We start from the raw sequence: 22353 nt of genomic DNA, 5'->3' as shown, positions 1-22353 counted from the left end.
TCAAAGAAAGATGACAAAATAGAAATAACTTGATATGTATATTAAGAAAGAAACTAGAATGACTATTGCCAAAAGCCAAGAAAACTAGAGATCCTTAAAATTAGACTGGAAGCAAGAAAGGAGTTGACAAGAGTGAAGAAGGCTTCACTCTTGTGTCTATATATACTATATAACTAGGGGCTACGTGGCGATGTTCTATATGACCTCCAATATGTGTTGACTTTGTAGGACACATGCCTTGACTTACAAGGTAAGTTTTTCTACATAAAGGCCATATAGTTAGCTTGGTCTTCAAGCTAACAACATGTGTGGCATATGGCTAACTTGTTGACCACGTTTTTAATCCAAAAAGTAAATTAAAAACATCTATAAAGTCAAAGCAGCATCTATGAAGCTTCTAGAAAGCTGCCATACCAAATATTATAGAATCAACTTACTTTTATCTACTTTTACTTACTTCTACTTATTTATATATATAATTACTGGCTTACATGCATATGTTCATGATATCAACACGTGTTTTGAATCATTGCTAAGCTCGTTGGAATATGTCTTTGTCAAGATTCGAATTTAATATCATTTATTGGCCAGATAAATAATAAGATTTTCTTTATGCTTTTTGTAGATGTTCTTATCTTATAGCAAAAGAAAGAGAAGTAGCTTTTGATCAACAAAAGATAATTTTACTTAAACTAAAATAATTTCATCTCCATGCAATGAAATCAACATTGATTGTTGATTTGATTTTTGTCAAGAAAATCCAAAGAAGTATGTCCTCAGACCTTCTTATTCATCATATTTAAAACAATTTTTCTAAGTCTCAAGATACTTCCAAATTTGAATTTAAAGAGAACTTATTCTATTTTGAAGGACACTTATATGTTCTAGAAGGAGAAACACAATTACATGCTTTTAAAGCTTCTCACAATTTCCCTGCAATAGAACATTTTGGATATAATAAGACTTTAGGGCTTATATTTAGAGATTTTTGGTGGCTTCAAATGTCAAAGGCTGTCAAAGAATTTGTGCAAACATGTGATATTTGTTCAAAATCAAAAACTCCTTGTCATTAATTTTATAGACTCTTTCAACTATTTATTATAGACACAGTCATGTAAGCTAGTAATTACATATATAAATAGGTAGAAATAAGTAAAAATAGATAAAAGTAAGTTAATTCTATAGTATTTGTTATAGAAGCTTTCTAAAAGCTTTATAGATATTGCTTTGACTCTATAGGTGTCTTTAATTGACTTTTTGGATTAAAAACGTGGTCAACAAGTTGGCCATGTACCACACATGTTGTTAGCTTGAAGACCAAGTCAACTATATGGCCCACACGTAAAAAAACTTGCCTTATAAGTCAAGACATGTGTCCTACAAAGTCAACACATATTGAAGGTCCTATAGAACGTTGCCATGTAGCCCCTAGTTATATAGTATATATAGAGACAAGAGTGAAGCCTTCTTCACTCTTATCAATTCTTTTCTTACTTCCAGTCTAGTTTCAAGAGTCTCTAGTTTTCTTGGCTTTTGGTAATAGCCATTCTAGTTTCTTTTTTAATATATATATATCAAGTTATTTATATTTTGTCATCTTTTTTTGATAGAAGTCTCACTTGTTTATTTTTCTTTATCATGTTCTTGTTCTTGACATTATTACCTATACCAAAACAACTATGGTCTTTTGTCTCTATGGATTTTATTACAGATCTTTCAATTTCAAGTTTATATGATTCCATATTCATGATTATAGATTGTTTCACCAAAATGACTTATTTAGTACCATATACAAAATCTATCACAGGTGAAGGAATAGCTAAACTTTTCTTTGATAATATCTATTGCTATCATGGGTTACCAAGGGATATTATATTAAATAGAGGAACATAATTTTATTGAGATTTTGGAGAACTCTTTTTAAGATATTGAAGGTGGATGTAAAACTAACTTTGACTTTCTACCCTCAAATTGATGGACAAAAAAAATAGGTAAATCTAGTTTTTGAGCAGTAGTTGAGGTATACCATCAAATATCAATAAGATGATTCGACAACTCTTTTGCCATTGGCAGAGTTTTCTTATAATAATTCAATACATTCTTCTATTCAATAAACACTTTTTTTTGCCAATTTCAATTATCATCTACAATTTGACACTTTTGACTTTTGAAAAGTTGATAATCCTATAGTGGAAGATGTGGCAAATTGATTGTTAGAGCTACATACAATAATGAAGGTACAATTAAAAGAAGCTCAAGAAGGACAAAAAACCAACACAGATGTCTATTGCAAGGAACAACCTCAATTCTATGTAGGAAATAAGATAAGATTACTTCATTGTAATATTAAAACTATTCATCTTTTTGACAAGCTGGATTATCATAGGCTTGGACCATTTTCCATTTATAAATAGATCAAACCAGTTGCTTATTAATTATACCTACTGGAGTCTATAAAAATCCATCATGTGTTCCATATTCCTTTACTTGACCCATACAAGACAATGGATATATAAAGAAAACAAATGCCACTACTTCCTATAGAAGTCGACAATAATGAAGAATTTGAGGTGGAAGAAGTCTTAGATTCAAGGCGGTACCAAAATAGGTTAGAATATCTAGTACATTGGTATGGATATGACATTAATGAATATACATGGGAACCATCCAAGAATCTAGCAAACGCATCAATCAAAGTTAAAGCTTTTCATCAATGCCATCTATCAAAATCAAGATAAAGAGTTAAAAAATGCTTTGCTATAAAGCAAAGCAAGAATAATGGAGATTTCATTCTATCTTGTATGATTGTTTCTTTGAATTTTTTAATACTTACAAAATGGAGAACTAACAACTAGTAGATTCAATTCAAAAGCTATTATTTGCTGAGCTACCAGACTAGACATTACAACTATGACAACCTTCGAGATGAAAAAAATCAAGATGAAGACCCTCAAGAACAATATGTTCTTTTTGAAATAAATAGTGAGATACAATGCGTTTGGTAATACAACCTTGAAAAGAACTCTCAATATTTAGTGATACTTTTGGAAATACGAACTACTCCACATAGTATTACTAATATTTTATTTGAAAGAATTTATAAAGGCTTCAATAATGATCAAATATCAGGGTGGTCTTCTTGCACTGGTATGGGATATTATTGATGGTTGAAAGAACCTATTAACTACCTTTGAAGGGAACAAAGATCAGAGTACATGGCAAATATAGTTTGGCACATCTTGAACTTCATCTATATGTAATCATTGCTCCTCATGGAACTCATCTCTAAAAGAGGGAGTAAAGTCACAGATATATATATTTATCCTGACAATTATTTAGATAATCAAAATAAGTAGAAATAAGTCTAAGTAGATAAATATGATAATATCTTATGAAAAGCTTCCTAAAAGCTTCATAGATGTTGCTTTGCTTTTGTACATGTCTATAGGTGATTGATAAGTTGAAAACTTCGCCAACAAGAAAGCGATGTATTGACATGTTGACTACTTGTAGTACAAGTTGGACATATGGTGCACATCTAAGAAACTTGTCTTATAAATTAGACATGTGTCCTACAAGTTGGATACGTATTAAAGGTCCTATAGCATGTCGCCTCGTATTCATTAGTTAAGTAGTATATATAGAAGCAAGAGTGAAGCCTTCTTCACTCTTGTCAATTCCTTTCTTACTTTTTAGTCTAATTTCAAGAGTCTTAGGTTTTATATTCTTTGGCAATAGCCATTCTAGTTCTTCCTTGAATATACATACTTTCTTCTATTTTTTTACTTTCCTTTTGATATAGATTCCATGACTTTATGCATCTTCTTTCAATTTGTGTCCTTGACACTTAGTCTCAACAATACATTTCTTAACACTTTTGCTCACCTCTCTTGATATTGATCTTATAATCATCTGATTTAATGAAATTTTTATTAGATTTTTTATTGAAACTATTTTTTTTAACTTCTTATTGGTCTCATATATAATATATCCATGACATTTTGTCAAGATTATATTCTTATCAATACTAGAGCTTAATCTTTCTTAATATAGAGTAAATTATTTCTCTTCTTGAAGGTATTTATGTACTTTAGAGATTGTGGAGTACCCTCTTTTGAATTGATATTATTTAAATTTATTTTTTTTAATTTTTAATTTTTTTTTGGATAGTTGAAGGTGAAGATGTTAGTATGGTTGAATCTCTTGAGTCCAAGTTAGATGTTATTGTGAACATGCTAAATACTTTATTTCATAGAATTATTGAAATTGAAGAATGATTTGCAAGATTTTACAATGATGCAAGACTTAAAGTAGTTCAGTTTGTGATGCAACTACTTTCTCAAGCTTCTATATCTAAAGAGATGGTGGCACTTGTTCATCAATAAGAAAATTTACCTATTCAATAATGTAAGAAGCTTCAAATTACTCTTCTAAAAAAAATTGATAGTACATGACTTTAATTTTAAGGATTTATTAATCAAATTTGATTAATAAATTTTCTACAACTTAAGTACTATCCAACAAAAAAATTATAAGTTGGTTTGTTTGAAACCTTGTTCATAAGACAAGCTTTATCTTATTTTTCTTCTTTATTTAAAAAGTGATATCTAATTTTGAGCAAATTTGAAGTTCTTTTTTTAAAAAATCTATTAATATTATCAATATTTGATTATAAAATATTTAATAAATCTATCAATCAAGTTGTGAAGTGAAATAATCAATTATTACAACACTATCAAGATCAATATTCATAGAGCTTAATAGAGCAATATATTAGAAATTTGTACTCTACTACTTCAACAAATACATTACTTCTATACTTTGGAGTTGAAGATATACAAATTTATGTAATACAACTCAAATATCTTACAAAAAATGAGAAGAAGTGTTAATTTGAACAAGGTCTATATTTTTATTATAGTGAAGAAGGCTACAAATTTGAGAACTATATAAAGAAATAACATACAATCAAGATTAAAAATATAATTGTTCATGAAAACAAAGATTCTCAACTACAATAGGAGTCGTGCGCCTAAATATTTCAATACCTCAAATTCATTAAGTTCCTTCTTTTTGTGCCTAATGTACTTGTTGTTTTATTATATTTTTATTGCTTAATCTATAAAAACTTCAAACAAATGCTTTATTAGATTTATAAAAATCTTCTTGCATTTTGGATGATAAATTTTTTAAACTTCATAAATTTTCTTTAGTATAAAAGTCAAAATCTATACATGTAGAAGTAATAGATGGTCAATTATTATCTTCAAGTAATGTTATTTATGAGACTATATTATTAAAAATATTATATTAAGATTAAAGTAGCACAATAATATTTAATATTATTAAAACTTCATCCAATCTTATGATCTTAGGAATTTTTTAGTTAAAAAGATATAATCCATTTATAGATTAGAGATTTCATAAGGTTGAATTTTCTATAAAATTATTTTGAGCAAAACTTATCAAACAGTCAACAAGAAGCTCTTATTTTTTGAAACAAGGAATTTTATAAAGATGGCTAAGAAGAAAATACTATTTTTATTTATGTAATTCTAGCTTGTAAAAAAGCAAGCTTGTCAGTTGCTATTTCAAAGAAATATAAAGAATTTCAAGATGTCTTCAAAAAAATGAATGCTGACATATCGCCAGAGCATCAACTATATGATTGTATCATTCGTCTTCAAGAAGAAGATCAATCACTATTTGGACCAATCAACAACTCATCATAGAAAAAGCTTTTGGCATTGAAAGATTATATTGAAAAAAATCTTACAAAGAAATTTATTCAATATTTCAAATCTCCAACATGTACATCAATACTTTTTATAAAGAAAAAAGATAGATTTTTACAAATGTGTGTTGATTAGCATGGTGTCAATAATATAATGGTGAAGAATTATTATCTATTACCATTGATATTAAGGCTTTTAGAATAACTTGGTCATGCCAAGATGTATACCAAAATAAATCTCTATAAAGTGTAAGTTCAAATTCCACTATTCTATGAAACTAGTGCTATACAACAAGTTTAAGAGGTAGAATAGAGAACTCTCAATTTTGCAATTGCTAAATTGATTTAATTGTAGGAATTTGTAATTTTATTTAACTTATTGCCTTTCAAGCAATAGTTATTAATGTTAATTAAAATTTCATTATTCTTTTTTTTATTATTTATTATAATTATTATTATTATTATTTATTTTTAAAAATTAAATTAAATTTATTTATTTATTTATAAATTTTAATAATAATAATAATATTAATTGATTTTAATATATAAAAGTTATCATGTACATAAAAGATTAAAAAAATAAAAGTGAAAGTAGAAATAGAAGCAAAAAATATATAAATAGAAATAAAAGTGAAATAAAAGTAAAAAGTAAAGATAAAAATAAAAGTAAGAAAAAATTAATATAAATTAAAAGTTGAAAGTTAAAAGCTGAGTTAACGTTAAGTCAAAAGTCAGAAGGTAAAGAGTAAAAAGAAAAAAAAAACCAAGATAAGATAAAAAGAATTAACCTCAATTGTACTCTACTTGAAGGCAGCAGATCTCTTTATATTCTAAAATTAGACAAAAAATTGGATCAGCTTTAAATTTTATGATTATTATTTTGTTAAGAACCTAACATAAAGACACTCTTATTCCATAAATCTTCATAGCAATCCAATCCTTGAGCCATAAGAAATGCCCCTTCAAAAATGAATAATTGGAACTACTATAGTAGTCTACCTTCTTTTACTTGGAAATTCACCAAAAATTTAAATCAGCTTCAATCTCTATAAAATCCATTCACCAAAATAAATTTTTGTCTTAGCTTTTTAGAAAGCTGACAATAAGAGTATATATTAAAAAAAAATACTTTCAAAATCATAAAAACCACAAATGGATTTGAGGCCCTTCAAACCCCTTTAACTATTGAAGTATTTGGGAGCCACTAATTCTAATAGAGTGCCTTCTAAACCACAACAAGCACCACCCACAAATGAGGGTAAAAATTGACATGGCATTATTTTTTACTAAAAAAAGAGAGTTTGAAAGCTTGGACAACCAAGCTTTCTTATACAAGTTAGTAGAGGGTCATGAGAGGAGGCCACGTCTCTATCTTTGATTTCTAAGAGCTCTAATTTAGATCTATGGCCTTCATTCATCCAAGAGCTAATTTTGTTATTAAGATTGTTAGCTATTTTAAGTGGTCAAAAAAGTGCTTGTTGATAAATCTAACTTCACCATTGTATTCAAAACATCTTTTTACGCTAAGATTTATTATTCACATGCCTCTATCCTTAAACATATGTAATTTTTATAAAGATATTTACCTCCAAAGAATTTAGCAATCATTGAAAATTCCTTCAAAAATGACATCTTTATGGCTTTACTTGTATTTTAGTAGAGAAGGTGCTGATCTTGTTTTCTTCACTCCATGGGGTGAATCCAATGCTAACATTGCATTTAAATGGCTCCTATTAATTAAAAAAGCCTTTTTGCTTTTTAGATTTGTTGAATCCAGAGAAAAACTTCAAAATTACCATTGCTAAATCTCACTAAAGTATTTTAGAAAAATATAATTCTAATTCACTTTAAATCATATGAGATGATTTTAGGTGAGTTTATAGGCTTTCAATAAATTCTTATAGTAAAGACTAACAACCTCTAAATTATTAAAACTAACTAAATTGCTATTCTAATTTTTTAAATCTTGTCACTTTGATCTAATTTAATCCAATTGAAGGAATTAGGCTAGGATTATTACCATCAAAGTTTACAACCGTCAAAATTCTACAAAATTAAATTTTATTTATATAAATCATAATTTAATTTATTAAATTATCATAAAATAAGAAAAAAAACTAATTTAAATTTTAAAGCATTATTGAGACCTCATATAGAGCATAAAATTTAGTATAGATTAAAGAAGGAGATGAATGAAAGACAACATTTTGGACAAGGTATGGATATTTTGAATATAATGTCATACCTTTTGGATTGAAAAATCCTCCAACTATATTCTAGCATTTGATAAATGATATCTTTTGAGAATTCTTATCCAAGTTTATTATCTGCTATCTTAATCATATCTTTATCTACTCCAAGACTCTTGAAGGATATGAAAAATATATGAGATTAGTCTTGCAAAAGTTATGAAATACAAGATTGTATGCCAAATTAGAAAAATGTATATTCTATTAGCCACAAGTAGAATTTTTTGAATGTATAATATCTAATGAAGGCCTATTGATAGACCTAAAGAAAGTTTAAGTTATAACAAAGTGAAAAACTCCAAAGATATTAAAGAATATATAATATTTTCTTGAATTTCTTAATTTCTATTAAATATTTATTAAAAATTATTCCCAAGTTGCTACTCCTTTGACTTGATTGACATTCAAAGACAAATTATAATAGGAACTTCAATCTCAAAAGACTTTTCAAGTTTTGAAGATAGCTTTTATTACAGCTCTAATCTTAATACATCTAAATTTCTTAAAGGCATTCTATTTGGAAATTGATGCTTCTGATTTTTTTATTAAGAGTTGTAATATCATAGATGGAAAAAGATAAAAAATTCCATCTAATTGCATTCTATTCTAAAAAGTTTTCAACTACAAAGATTAATTATAAAATTCACAATAAAGAGTTTTTTGTAATTGTAGATTTTTTAAAAAAATGATATTATTTATGAAAAGGTGTTATATATTTTATGATTGTATTTATAAATCGTAAAACTTTAGAATACTTTACATCAGCTTGAATTTTGAATTTCTATTAAACTTGTTGAAATATATCATTATCTTGTTTTGATTTTATAATTATATATTGATTAAAAAAATAATAAGGACTATCAAATGCTTTATCAAAGAGATTATATCTTGCTCTAAAGACTGGAGAAGTAGCATTTGATTAGCAAGATACTATTCTCTTGAAGCCAGAATAATCTTATCTTTGTGCTACTATTATAGTTATATTTTTTGATTCAAGTATTTTTGAATAAGTTTGTGTAGCATTATCTAAAGACTAATTAATTTATAATATCAAGCACTACAATGACAATGATAAGTTCAAATTTGTAGATAATCTTTCATATTTTGAAGATTGTTTATATATTCCAAAAAGACCAATATTACTATGTTCTTCAATCTCATCATGATTTCTTAGTTGCAAAATATTTTGGATTTAAAAAAAAAATTGAAGCTTATCTTTTGAGATTTCTAATAGCTTCAAATGTACAAGACTATAAAAAACTTGTCTTCTTATGTGATATTTGTTCAATTTCTAAGAATTCTAGCCATTATCTATATAAACTTCTATAGCCACTACCAATTTTAAAGTGACCATAGTTTTTAGTATCAATAGATTTCATCATTGATCTATAGCCATCAACTTCATTTGATGCTATTTATGTTATTGTAGATCAACTTAAAAAGATGGCATATTTTGTCTTAAACAAAAAGATAATTTTTATAGAAAAAATGGCAAGGCTCTTTTTTGATGATATATATCAATATCATGGCCTACTTGATGACATCATTTTTGATTGAGGATTTCAATTTATATCAAATTTTTGAAAATATTTTTTGAAAATATTGAAGATAAATATCAAACTTTCCATTGTTGTCCACCCTCAAATTAAAGGTCAAATAAAATAAGTCAATCAAGGTTTGAAATAGTATTTGCAATGTCCCATCAACTATCAATAAGATGATTAGATCTCATATTTATTTTCAATAAATTTTACTTATAATAATATTCTTCATGCTTTAACTTAGCAAATACTATTGTATTCTAATTATAATTACCATCCAAAGTTTGATTTTTAAGGTACATCAAAATATAAAAATCCAGTAGTTAAAGATCTTACAAAGCAATTGTCTCAAGTCTAGATAACTTTGAAGCTCTATTTACAATCAACTTAAGATTCTTATAAACTATCCTATAATAAATTTGAAAAGAAATCTCTTACTTTTTAAGTTGAAGATAAAATATGGCTTCTTTTATAAAATATGAAGACTAATCAATCTTACAATAAGTTAGACTATTAAAAATTGATGCCATTTTGTATTCAAAAATAAATTAATCTAGTGATTTATTGATTAGAATTACCTATATTTGTAAAGATATATCAAGTCTTTCATATTTTTTTAGAAGCATATTCAAAATCAATTATTCCAAGAAAAATACAAATATCACTATCTTACATTGAAATAGAAAAAAAAAAAAAAAAAAAAAAAAAAAAAAAAAGAATAAAAGATCCTTGATTCTTGACAAAGAAGAGACAAGTTGAAATATTTTAATCATTGATGAAGCTACAATATTAATAATCATATATACAAATCAATAAAAAAATCAAGTTAATGTACTACAAAAGGTACAAGAATTTCATCAATGCTATTGTCAAAAACTTAAACATATTTTAAAATGACTTTTCTATGAAGCTATTGCTAAATTATTATATATAACAAAAATAATAAGTATTACTCACAAAAACCTTAGAGTTTAGTGTATCTAATATATAATCCAATACATCAAGTTGGAGAGTTTTTAGATCATGAATCTCAAAGTAGAACTAGAATTGAAACTTTTTTTATTATTATTATTAGATCAATCTTTTCAACTCTGACAATCTTTACAAGTTCATCCTTAAGATAAAGTTGGACCTTCTCAAGGAGAAAACTACCTATATTATAAGAAATTCAAATAAGAAATCTTAAAGATGATGCTTAAGCTTTGAACATTCTATTGCAAATATAAAACCAATTTTCCTCGTATAACCTTTAAGTTAAAAAGAAATGTAATATTACAAATATTTAATAAAAAGAACTTTAGAATGTTCAAATAAAAGGTTCTAAAATATTTTAGAAGGTTCTAAAAGATTCTTAGAATATTTTAATAAATTTTAAAAAAGCCTAGGAGAATTAAAAAAGTTATTTGAGAAGCTTTTTAAAATTGCTTCATCTTTAAGTAATATAGAAACTTCTTGAGAAGCTTCTTAATACCTAGTATATATTAGAATCCAAGCTGAAAAGGTCCTCAGACTTGACAATACATCTTTTGGAGTTTTAACTCACATCTCTTAGTATTGATCTTGTACTCATTTGATTTAATTAAATTTTTTTTAAATTTCTTATTGGTCTTCTATATAATGTATCTGAGACAACTACAATTGAAGATAAAAAAGATTAATATAGAAGTTGGTCAATTCTTCAATATAAAAGATAAGCACTTTTTTTAATATCAATGTTTAAATGCATACCTAGCCTTTGCTTTTGTAAGAAGTTCCAATCATTTTTTTTCAAAGTTTGCTTTATAGATGCAATAGTGCTTAGTGGTTGATATCATTAACTTAGCAAGCTTTAAACTCAAGATTCTGCTCAAAAAAAGTTAGATTTTGATTAAATAATATTTTCTATAGCCAAAATAAAGCACATCTAGATAGGACCAATTAATATTTTGAGCACGTAATATGTAATTTTCTTACATATTTGCATTCAAAAAAATATTAAATTATTAAATTATTTGATCTAATATATATATATATATATATATATATATATATATATATATATATATATATCAATAGTAATTTTTACAAAATATTACCATAATGATTTCAATATTTAATTTAATATAATTTCTATAATATAATTTTATTTCTTATTATAAATAAATTATAACTTCAAATTAAGTTTATAAAAAAAATCATATAGATTTGTCTTTGAAAGTTTACTTAGAACAAAAAAAAAAAAAAAAAAAAAAAAAAAAATGAAAATAGAAATAAATAAATTGATATGCAATATGTGAAATCAAATGCATTTAAACCTCATTTTAAAAAAAATCAATTATAATAATTGCTAGAGACTAATTAATTTAAACAAATTATATAAAAGAGCTTCAATTCATATACAACTTCAAAGTGAATGTAAGTCTCTATTTTTAATATTTCAATGCAAAAAGTAGAAGTTGAGGCCATACTTTCATTCTTCTATTGCAAACTTTAACTAAGGCTTTTATAATTGGTGGATGTCCACGTTCACTCTTTGCATTCTCCTTAGGATTATAAGTAGTAGTTAATGATAATTTAATTTTATATCTCTTAAAGAATTCATCAGCTTCATGTGCATCTAATTTTCTTTAATTGGTAGTAATCTTTTCTACACATTCACAGCAATAAATAACATCTTCAAGGAAAAACTTACAAATTTCTTTTGTAGACTTTGTTTTTAGTGCCCTGTCTTTTACTTGGTTTGATAAATCTTCATGAATCAAAACTAAATATCTCATTGGTTATAACATAATTGATATAATAACCAAATTAACAATCCATTTAAAATGAATAACTAAAGGATATATTGGATATAGACTATCTTAATGTTATATATTCAAATACAATTGACAAGTTATATAAGATTCTATAAATAAAGTTATATCTCAATACATATTCTTTCACCAATATTGTTCTTTCAATTTAGCAAAAATAGCCCAAATTTCTCTATGCTCTGTCCATAGACTATCATGAAATTCTTTGAGTAGTTTTTATTGATCTTTCTCAATACCTACTACTTATTGTGGCATTCTAATGTTTGATTTTGGCCTTTTTTATAGAAAATATCCTTGTGATATAAACATGTATATCTTTTTCATGTTCTGTTTAAATTTTTCAACTAACCAATAAGCATGTTTGGTTAATATGCTCAAATAATGTTCAATATTCAATAACTCTCTTTTATAATTATTTTTATGAAATGGCTTATCTTCCTTGTTGAATTATAAAATAGAATAAAACTTTGTATCTACATCATCAATATCCTCAATCATCTTATTCTTTCTATCATATTTTACTTAAGATAATATATCTTCTATTGGATTGTCTTTCTTTATAACATGCCTAAATTCTTGATTTAATAACTTGATATAAGTAATCCATCTCAAAATTACAATATCTAGTGTTATATAATTAATAATCATTCCAAGTAAAGACAAACAATATATTTCAATCACCACCATTTCCTCAATTAAATGAACTTTTTCATCTTTCATAGCTGAAACAACTTCCTATAATTTCTTCTTCACTTGTGAATATGTATATTAGTCAGTACTCAAAAACTTAGCTCCAAATCAAACTGCAAATTTATATCCATTTGAATCATTTTGACCTACAAACTATCCAATAGCAATTGGATTAATATTTACTATAAGAATTACTAGCCTATTGTATTTTTTTATCAATTTTTCTTAATATTAGAAGTAATGTCATTATTTTCTTTAATCTTTGCACTACTTTAATATGCTCTTTTTTTCATTCAAAATTGATAACCCTTACGTAACAATTCATACAATAGATTTGCTATGTGAACATAGTAAAGAATTCAAATATGATAAAATACTCATGCACTGAAAAACCTATGCACTTCTATTAAAGAATTACAATTCTCTTTCATTCTTTCAATTGCATCAACCTTGACTAGATCTTATTTTCTTCCATAAAATCTACATAAATATCTAATCATTACAACGTCTTGCTTTCCAAATGTAGACTTTGCACTTGATAATGTAAGATGAACTTCTTCAAGTCGAGTCAATATTATTTTATAATCTTCTATATGATCAATAACATATTGTCGACATTCTTTCTTATCTAAAGTTTTATTCTTATCTTCTTCTATGCATCCTTTAATAAGAATATCATCTAAAAAAAGTATAGTCTTCTGAAGAATAAAATCTTTTAATACCTTATTCATCCTATTCATTATATGCACAATTGAATTAGTAGCACTTTGAGGAAGACTACATATTTTAACCAATCCAAGGGATGTTTTCATTGTTGACATGTCTCTACTCTCTTTTGCTAGTTGGAATTGGTTATAGCCTAAATACAAATCATTCATTGAATAGATTTTTTATTTTATAAATGCTTCAGTAAATTCATCTATGATTGATTCAATTCTTATATTTTTGATAGTCACTGCATTTATTCGCTATATATCTTAAATGAATCGTAATGATTCATTTTTCTTAGGTACTATATATCATTGAGTAGAATAAAATGCTAAAGATGACTCTAAAATCTTTATCTTCACCTTATCTTTTTAATAATTCTACCAAACTTAGTAAATATGCCTTTAGTACTAAAATTAGCTTCAAATTCCAAGGTACATGTGGTATATTGAAAATATTTATAAGCATTACAATATTTATATCCATACATCCAATTTTATGAAATTCAAAGGCAAAAGATTCACCTTATTTTTTCAACATTTCTTTGAAGTACACAAATTCTTCTAGCAACAAAAAACCATCAAAACCAATCTTCAATTCTTCAAAAGTTTCTTAAATAAATTTGTATCCAATATTCCTTGCATCTTTTAAGCTATTTTTCTTTGATGCTTTTTTCATTTATTTTTTAGAATCTTTTGGCAAAGATCTTACAATGAGTTTCATCTTCTTATCTATTATCTTATATTTTATTTCAATCATTACCTTTGATGCTTAAAAAGTTTCAATCATATCATAAACTTCTCTTAAATTAATTTGTATAATTTTATCATTGTCACACAATCCAATAAATACAATCAATTTCAAAAGATCTTTTAATCTATTTTCTTAAAAAATATCTGTAATCTTTTTATTATCTTTTAATATTTTTAATTCATATAATTTTTTTCAATAGTACACGATCTTTTTTTTTCTTTTTAAATCGTCAATCTTTTCATATATAATTCTTTCATTCTCAAAAATACCAACAAATCTTACATCAAAGGCATCTACATCTTATAAGAGTGCCTCCCCTTTTGTATTTTTATAATCCTGCTTTATAGTGATACTGTTCAAAAATCCTTGAATTCTTCACTAATCCTTGGTAATAGATTTTTTCTCGATTTTTCTTGATTTTTTTCATGATTTGGATGCATAGTCAAAAATTATAATGCCCTTCTTCTATCTTCACTAGAAATTCATACATAAATTGAATTATTATTAAGTACCTTTATTTCCATCTAATTTATAATAATATATAGTTTCCTCAAAATAAGAAGATAAGATGTTAAACAAAAGTTGTATCTTAAATTAAAAAAAATTATTCTATTAAAATGTCACCAACTCAAATTTTTATATCTAGAAAAGCACCATATAACTCACTTTGTGTATTATTAGCTTCTTTTATTATCCATCTATATTTTATATCAATTGGCTACCTTTGTTTCATATAAAGATCCTTAGATACAAGATTTATCTCCAAACTGTGGTTAATTAAAGCAACAACTGACTCATCCATATCACCAACCTTCATTAATGCCTTTGTAGTTGCTCTAGCCCAATGCTTAAGAGTATAATTATTTGAAACCTCTTTATTCTTATTACTTTGATCATCAAAACATATTCTTTGATTATGACTCTTTTCCTTACTTGATCATCAAAATGTATTCTTTGATTATGATTCTTTCCTTCACTTGCTGATTGTTTGCAATACTTACCAAATTCATCTTTTTCAACCTCATATAAGCATGCATCAATAGCATGATTCAATCTAGCTTCATCTTTTAATTACCTCTTTTATTGAATATTGTCAATAATGATATTATAGAATGATTTTTTTTCCAACTCCCAAAAACTCCTTCAATGTGAACTCAACCTTAATATTAAACACATGTTCTTCAAGCACTCTCTTTAAATCTATTGCTACCTTAATATGAGAGAATATTTTATAAATTATTGACTTATCTTTGTCTCCTATGTCTTCTATTTTTTCCTTTAATACTATTGAACTATCTTCCATTGGTAATTCTTGTAAAGCCATCTTACAAACTTTGTCTTCTTGAATTTGTCTCTTGGAAGTACTTCTTTCTCTTGTGTCTTCAAGATCTCACCTCTTCTTTTCTTCCATTAAATCTTCATGTTGGTTTTTAGCAATGTAGGCATGCATTGACAAAGATTTTACATGATTCTTCCAATTTATAGCTCTATAAATTATAGTAGCAATTTTCAAAAACATTTTTCATATCATCTTTTTTTTGCATTTTAAAAATAGTAAAAGACCAAAGTCCACTTGATATAATATTTTCAGAAAAATCTTATTTTCTATCATCATTTATTTTAGTATCATAACTTGCAGCTTCTATTCTTGTAACCTTATGTGTAGCCAAATAATCTTTAACCAATACTTTCACACTTTCTTTATCAAAGTTGGTTTAAAAAAGATTATCAATACCATCTTTCTATATTTTTAAAAAATAATACCGTATTATACCATTTCATCAAATTCCCTACAATCTTTTTGAAAATAAAAATTATCATTATATCAAATACATCTTTGCACATATCTTTATTTAAAAATAGTCTTGAATTTATTGTAGAAGTCTTCTTTTCAAGCTTTACAAGTTTAATTTGAAGATCTTGCATCTTATATATAATCTTCTCAAGTTTCATGCCTTCTTTTTTTAATATAGTCATTAGAGGTTGAACAATAGGTACTATTGATCATGAAGTAGGTACTTGAATTTTAGGTACTTGTTCAAAACTTTGAATTCCAATCTTTTCTTTTTTCTTTTCCCTCTTTGTAAGTAATTCTATAGCATCTTCAACTTCTTTCTATTTCATTATCTATCTTTCATCTTCTTTCTTATCCTCAAGAAGAATTTCTAACTTCTCTTGCAATTCTCTATTAGCTTTTCAAAGAAACAATTCAATCTTGTTTGGCTCTATAATTAATTTTTCTATCTTTAATAATTGAGAATATTGCCTCTTAAACTTTCTCAAAAGCTCTATAGCTTACAAATTCTTGTTAAATTGCTCAATTCATTCCAAAAATGATTTCTTGGTAATCCAATCAATATCTTTTGAAAAATATTTGTTTATTCATGTATATATATATATATATGAAATCCATGAATAATCCAATAAAAAAAAAAAAAAAAAAAAAAAAAAAAAATCCATGAATCTCCAAAATGCTTTATAATTGATTTAATATATTTTCTTATCTTCGATATTATAGTAAGTCCAAATAATTCAATTATCTTCTTTTTGGAAATCCAATTTAATTCTATTTTTAATACATAATATCTCAAATACTTTAAAATATCTCTTCTATCAAATTAGTCAATTTTATTAATTACTATTCGTAATGCTTTGGTTGTCAAAACCTCTATGTGATTATTGCCCTATTATTGTTGTATAAATAATATAAATATGTAAAAAATATTTGAAATTTTTAGATCAAAGTACAAATCTTATTCACCAATAGAAAACCTACTTGAAGCTCTATCCAAAGCTCCATCAAAAACTCCAAATTCAACCTTCTTGTCTTTTTATGCCATCAATTCTAAATAACCACAAATACAATCCAACACCTTCTACCTCAAGCTTTAACATCAGATTTATTACTTATGTCATATTATGTATTGTCTTGTTTGGAAATAGACCAAGCACCTAGTTGTGGAAGGTGAAGTTATATTTTACAAGTATCCAAAAAACCTTAATAAGTTTAACCCATATAAAAAGAATTTAATTCAAATTTTAATTTAAAAGTAATTAAAACCAATAAAAATCTCTCAAAAATACTCTTTTTAGTAATCTCAATCATATACAAGCTTCAATTCTCTTACTACCTTTGTAATTAAGAAAATTTTAATTTTTCTTTGAAAACCCTAATCCTAATCAATATCTTCACTAAGCTAAAATTCCTAATTTGACCTTCTATTTGGTACAAAATTTTGCATACAAATGCAACTATATATCTTCTACATGCTCAAAAAAATTCAGTCCAATCCAACTTATAAATTTTGAGAAAATATCCAAAAAATTACACTGCTATCACTTAGTTGTTAACTTGAAAGTTGATACAAATATTCTAATAGTGATTTCTCCTTCTACAACTATTAACTTTAGCTCAAAATTGATGTATAGCCTAATCTTTAAGTCTTCTAACACTATGCCAAATTTTACCTTATTCCAATTAATAGATCTTTAGATATCATAGAACTCCTACACAACCTCAAACTATCAACTTCTGATACCATCTTCTACCAAAAACCAAATATCTCTGAATCGCATTATTGCATTAATATAAAATTTAACACACACTTTGCATGCCAAAACAACCAAGTACTATCAAATTTTGAACAATAGATGTGACACCAATTGCATGAACTAGTCAAAAATATTAGCTCTAATTATATTGCATAAATTCAAAGTCACCAATACAAATCCTAATTTTGAACAACAATTGCAAAGTCATATCAAATCCTTTGAAAAAAAACCTTATGCTTTTGAAACAAACTTAAAGATAGCTCTCTAATCTCAATCACTAATTTCCAAATACCTCTATATTTTGCCCTAGGTTGCCATTTCAATGGCTAGAGGTCTAATATTGACGATGTCTTAGAAATAGTTGACCTCCAAGTATCAATCCAATCTATCCTACAAGTTTTTTAGCCCAAATCTATCTTCAATTTAAGCTTAGTATCAATCATACTAATTATTTACCTCTTCTACTATGTTTTACTAATTTATGGCTTTTTTAAAGAAATAAAAGAATTTCGACAACCTAAAAAGTAAAATTATTAATCAACTTTCAATCTACTAGCTATCAAGACAAGAAAATAAACTAAGAGGTTTTTATAAAAGCTATGTTTAAATGTCTTGAATTATTATTAAATCAAGATGATTAAGATTTAATTAAAAATTCATTTTTGATTACATTTTCACCATATAGTCATGTTACAATATGACATTGTCTTGCCTTACTAGTATTTGATTGCCCGCTTTTCTTTGAATTATTGAACTTCACCTTCAATCATATTGAGTTGTAGAAAAAAATGAAGTTTTAATCGCATTTTCAATTGCATTTGGTTGCAAAATTACAAATAATATATGTATATATATATATATATATATATCCTTCTAAACTCCCTATGAACTTCTTGTGAACTCCTTATGAACTCCGCTTGAATGCATTCAGTTATAGAATTGCAAAAAATAAATGAGTCTTATGAACTCCTTATGAATTCCCAGTGAACTTTCCTTGATTTTTAATCAAGCTTTTGCTTCATTTCAAACCCAGACAACATTAAGTTTTTTGATGAAAACCAAGAGAGGTACATGCACTGAATGAGTGCTACTACTTGTCTCCTTAAGCAATCTTAATATATAGATTTATTAAAAACATTATTACTTAAAATAATTCTAAAATTTTACACTAAATCATTTTTTATTAAAAATTCATGCATTGAATAATGAAAATTAATCAATAAATCACTAAAGGTGCCATGAAGTTATGAGGTTGCTATTCTATTTTTGTGGTAAAAAGTGATGAAGATATATATATTTTTTAAGATATTAAGTTATTATTAGCTTCTTTGATTTTTTTTCAAATATATTATGTTGTATTTATTATTATTATTATTATTATTATCATTATTTATAAGAAATTAGTATTTTTTTTAATGATTTTTAAGTATAATAAATAATTTTAGACTCTATATCCAATTGCACATGTATATATATTTTTTTACTTGTCTTTTTATTATATCCAATTGCACATGTACATATATTTCTTTACTTGACATTTTATTGTGTTGTGATTATCTCAACTATAAGATTCCGAACAACGCTCTCAAACAGACCTCCGGACGTGTTGCAGCCCACATGACTGACTCCATCTTCGTTAGATGAGTGGGCCAGCTTAATTTGGAGGCAGTTCTGCGGAACTAGCCTCAGGTAAGTTAAAAAAACCCTCGTGCGAACACATGTTCTAATGCAGACTTTCAGGAGGTTCCTAGACTGCTAGTTATTTGACCCCAGCCACTTCTCAGAGAAGAAACGCAATATTTGCTAGTTGAACGATACGTGTTGGAGTAGTTCCGGACCATGTGCACGTCTGGAGTTTCTGATCGCATGTTTGCAACTATGCATGCATGTATGCAAGGTATTCACTGAATGCGTGACTCCCTGTTCCATCAGATTAAGATAATGCATCGAAGAACAAGACAAGTTGACAGAGCATGGCCTTCACGCATGTGCGTTACAAGTGAAGAATACTTTGAGTACGACGAAAGAATGCCACGATTCCAGAAAATGATCAGAGCTCTCAATGATAAAACGTTGTGTCTTACATTAAAGTGTACATGGACTGATATCAACACAACCATTATTCTTGAACCTAAACCCTAAACCTAAACCTAAACCCATGAGTCAAAAGAGACCAACGACTGCACCCAAGCATCTCATTACACATCTCATGGACCAGCTAGACGCAGCAATGCCAAACTTTTTTACATTAAAAAGAGCCACATTGCAGGAGGATATACGAAGCGTCGTTTCAGCTGCTCACTCCGGCAGGCCTCTACAATACAAGAGTTCATCTGCTTCAGCCAATTTAAACCTCCACATGGAGTCTATCGATCCCAAAGGCAACCTAAGCGCAAGCTCTGGCAGGACCCGTTGCTAAGCAAGAGACAGAGCTTGTGCAAATGTCAAAATTTGTAAGTCCCACTAAATTTTACTTCAAATGAAAAAAGAGACTCCTTGTAGTACGGCTAGAGGAAATTTGTTTCAGCAGTGTCTGGCTAGTTCAGAGAAGTAGTCCATTCTAGCATACACATACCATGTACAACCTAGCGTAAGAAAACAACCTGATTCTTAACTGGAAAACCCTGTTGTCTATGAACCCGCAGCTGGCTTCGCTTTCTTTGGTGCACGATAGGTGCCAACCACACAAGCATGGTCTCGCTCGAATGGCTCGAGTGTAACTTGCTCAGCGGGCTTGAACTGTTCCTTCTGCAACTTTTTAACCTCTGCGGCGAACACAGCCTCGGCAGGTACTGTGGAGTCAATGCAGTTAGCCTTGATTGAAATTACGAAATGCCCACCATTTTTCAGAAAGTTATGGGCATTGATGGCTACAATACGAGCCTGGTCAGGCTGCGCGACATCAGCAAAGATGACATCCACCATACCGACCAACATTCGGTACTTCATGGGATGCCTTGCATCTTCGATGATAGGGATAACATTGGTACGCTTCTTGGCCATGTTCACAAGGTCACGGCCACTACGGTGAGAGAATTCGACAGCGTACACAATACCGGAGGGTCCGACAACATCAGAAACATGAGACACGGTGGTTCCAGATGCAGCACCAAGGTACAGCACATGAGCGCCTGGCTTAATCCAAATATTGTCCACACCACCCAGGATCGCAGCAGCAAGCTTCGACCTGAAGGGGTTCCACACACGGTACTCCGTCTTGGTTCCGTCCTCATTGTCTACAGATATTCTCTTCTCTCCATACACGCTCTCCCCGGGCACAAGATTCTTCGTCACGAGCGCGTCTTCCTTAGCCTTAGCAACGAAAACACCCTCGTGTCTGTGAGGCTCAATGATGACCTTGGCTCCTCCCTTCATACCACCGCCTCGTCCTCCACCACCTCCTCTGCCACCACGGCCTCCTCTGGGAGCTCCACGACCGCCTCCTCGTCCTCCTCCGCGCCCTCCTCGGTCACCGCCTCGGCCTCCACGGCCTCCTCCGAAGCCGCGACCACCCCCACGACCTCCTCCGAAACCGCCATCGCCTCTTCCTCCTCGGAATCCTCCTCCTCCTCTCGTCAATGGCGGTCTCATGGTCGCTAGACTTCGATTGAAACAGCAACAAAAGGCAATTCTGAAGCGGCTACACTGCAGCAGAATCCGGCAGAGAAAGATCAAAACCAGATATTCAATGTAAGAAGGTGATAAAATGCAGCTGAGAAGAGCGTGGGCATGAGTTGCCGAGTCGCCACGAATTAGGGTTTTGAGGTTTTAAGAGCTGTAAGCCGCCTTTCGTTTCCTTCAGTCGCCAGCCCCACGATCGTGTTCACACCACCTACATATTTTTTTTATTATTGAAATTTATTATAGGTACAAATTTTGAATTCATCAAAATTTGGTATATACATATTATTGCATATAATAGTAATATAGATATTTCACAGAAATTTAGGTAGAATTAATATTGGTCCAATCGATTGATCAAGTGTCCAAAGTTCTTACAGGTTTCCATTTTTTTTATATAAATATCATCACTTCTTATTCAGTATAATTGCAGTGTACATTCTAAAGTCTTTAAAAAGCAAGTGAAAACCAATCCTTAAAGTTGCAATTGGAACACACTTTGGTACAATATCACATAAAAATGAATAATAAATATAAGATTAATCATTAATTTTTTTTAGTTATATATTTTCTAAACAAGGAATTAATAAAAAAAATAAAAAAAAAGAAATGCACACAATTAGAGCTTGTTTATATCTAATACTTGGCTTAATATATGGCTAGGAATTTATAATTCAAATCAAATGTGTGTTATTTTTCCACCATTAAGCAAT

General features: G+C 27.9%; 1 protein-coding gene across 1 annotated transcript; it reads right to left on the bottom strand.

Moving 5' to 3' along the window:
- Nucleotides 1-20238: 20238 nt before the first annotated feature.
- On the bottom strand, nt 20239-21756 carry LOC112282975 (rRNA 2'-O-methyltransferase fibrillarin 1). Its single transcript, XM_024521233.2, has 2 exons — nt 20623-21756; nt 20239-20333 (listed from the first exon to the last, which is right to left on the bottom strand). The coding sequence occupies exon 1, from the start codon at nt 21608-21610 to the stop codon at nt 20651-20653; it is 960 nt and encodes a 319-aa protein (XP_024377001.1). The 5' UTR covers nt 21611-21756; the 3' UTR covers nt 20239-20333; nt 20623-20650.
- Nucleotides 21757-22353: the final 597 nt, after the last annotated feature.

This window comes from Physcomitrium patens, chromosome 5 (assembly GCF_059467195.1).
Source record: "Physcomitrium patens ecotype Gransden chromosome 5, ASM5946719v1, whole genome shotgun sequence".
Classification (NCBI taxonomy): Eukaryota; Viridiplantae; Streptophyta; class Bryopsida; order Funariales; family Funariaceae; genus Physcomitrium; species Physcomitrium patens.
The sequence above is the reverse complement of the archived record's forward strand: the minus strand, read 5'-3'. Positions and strand labels throughout refer to the sequence as shown.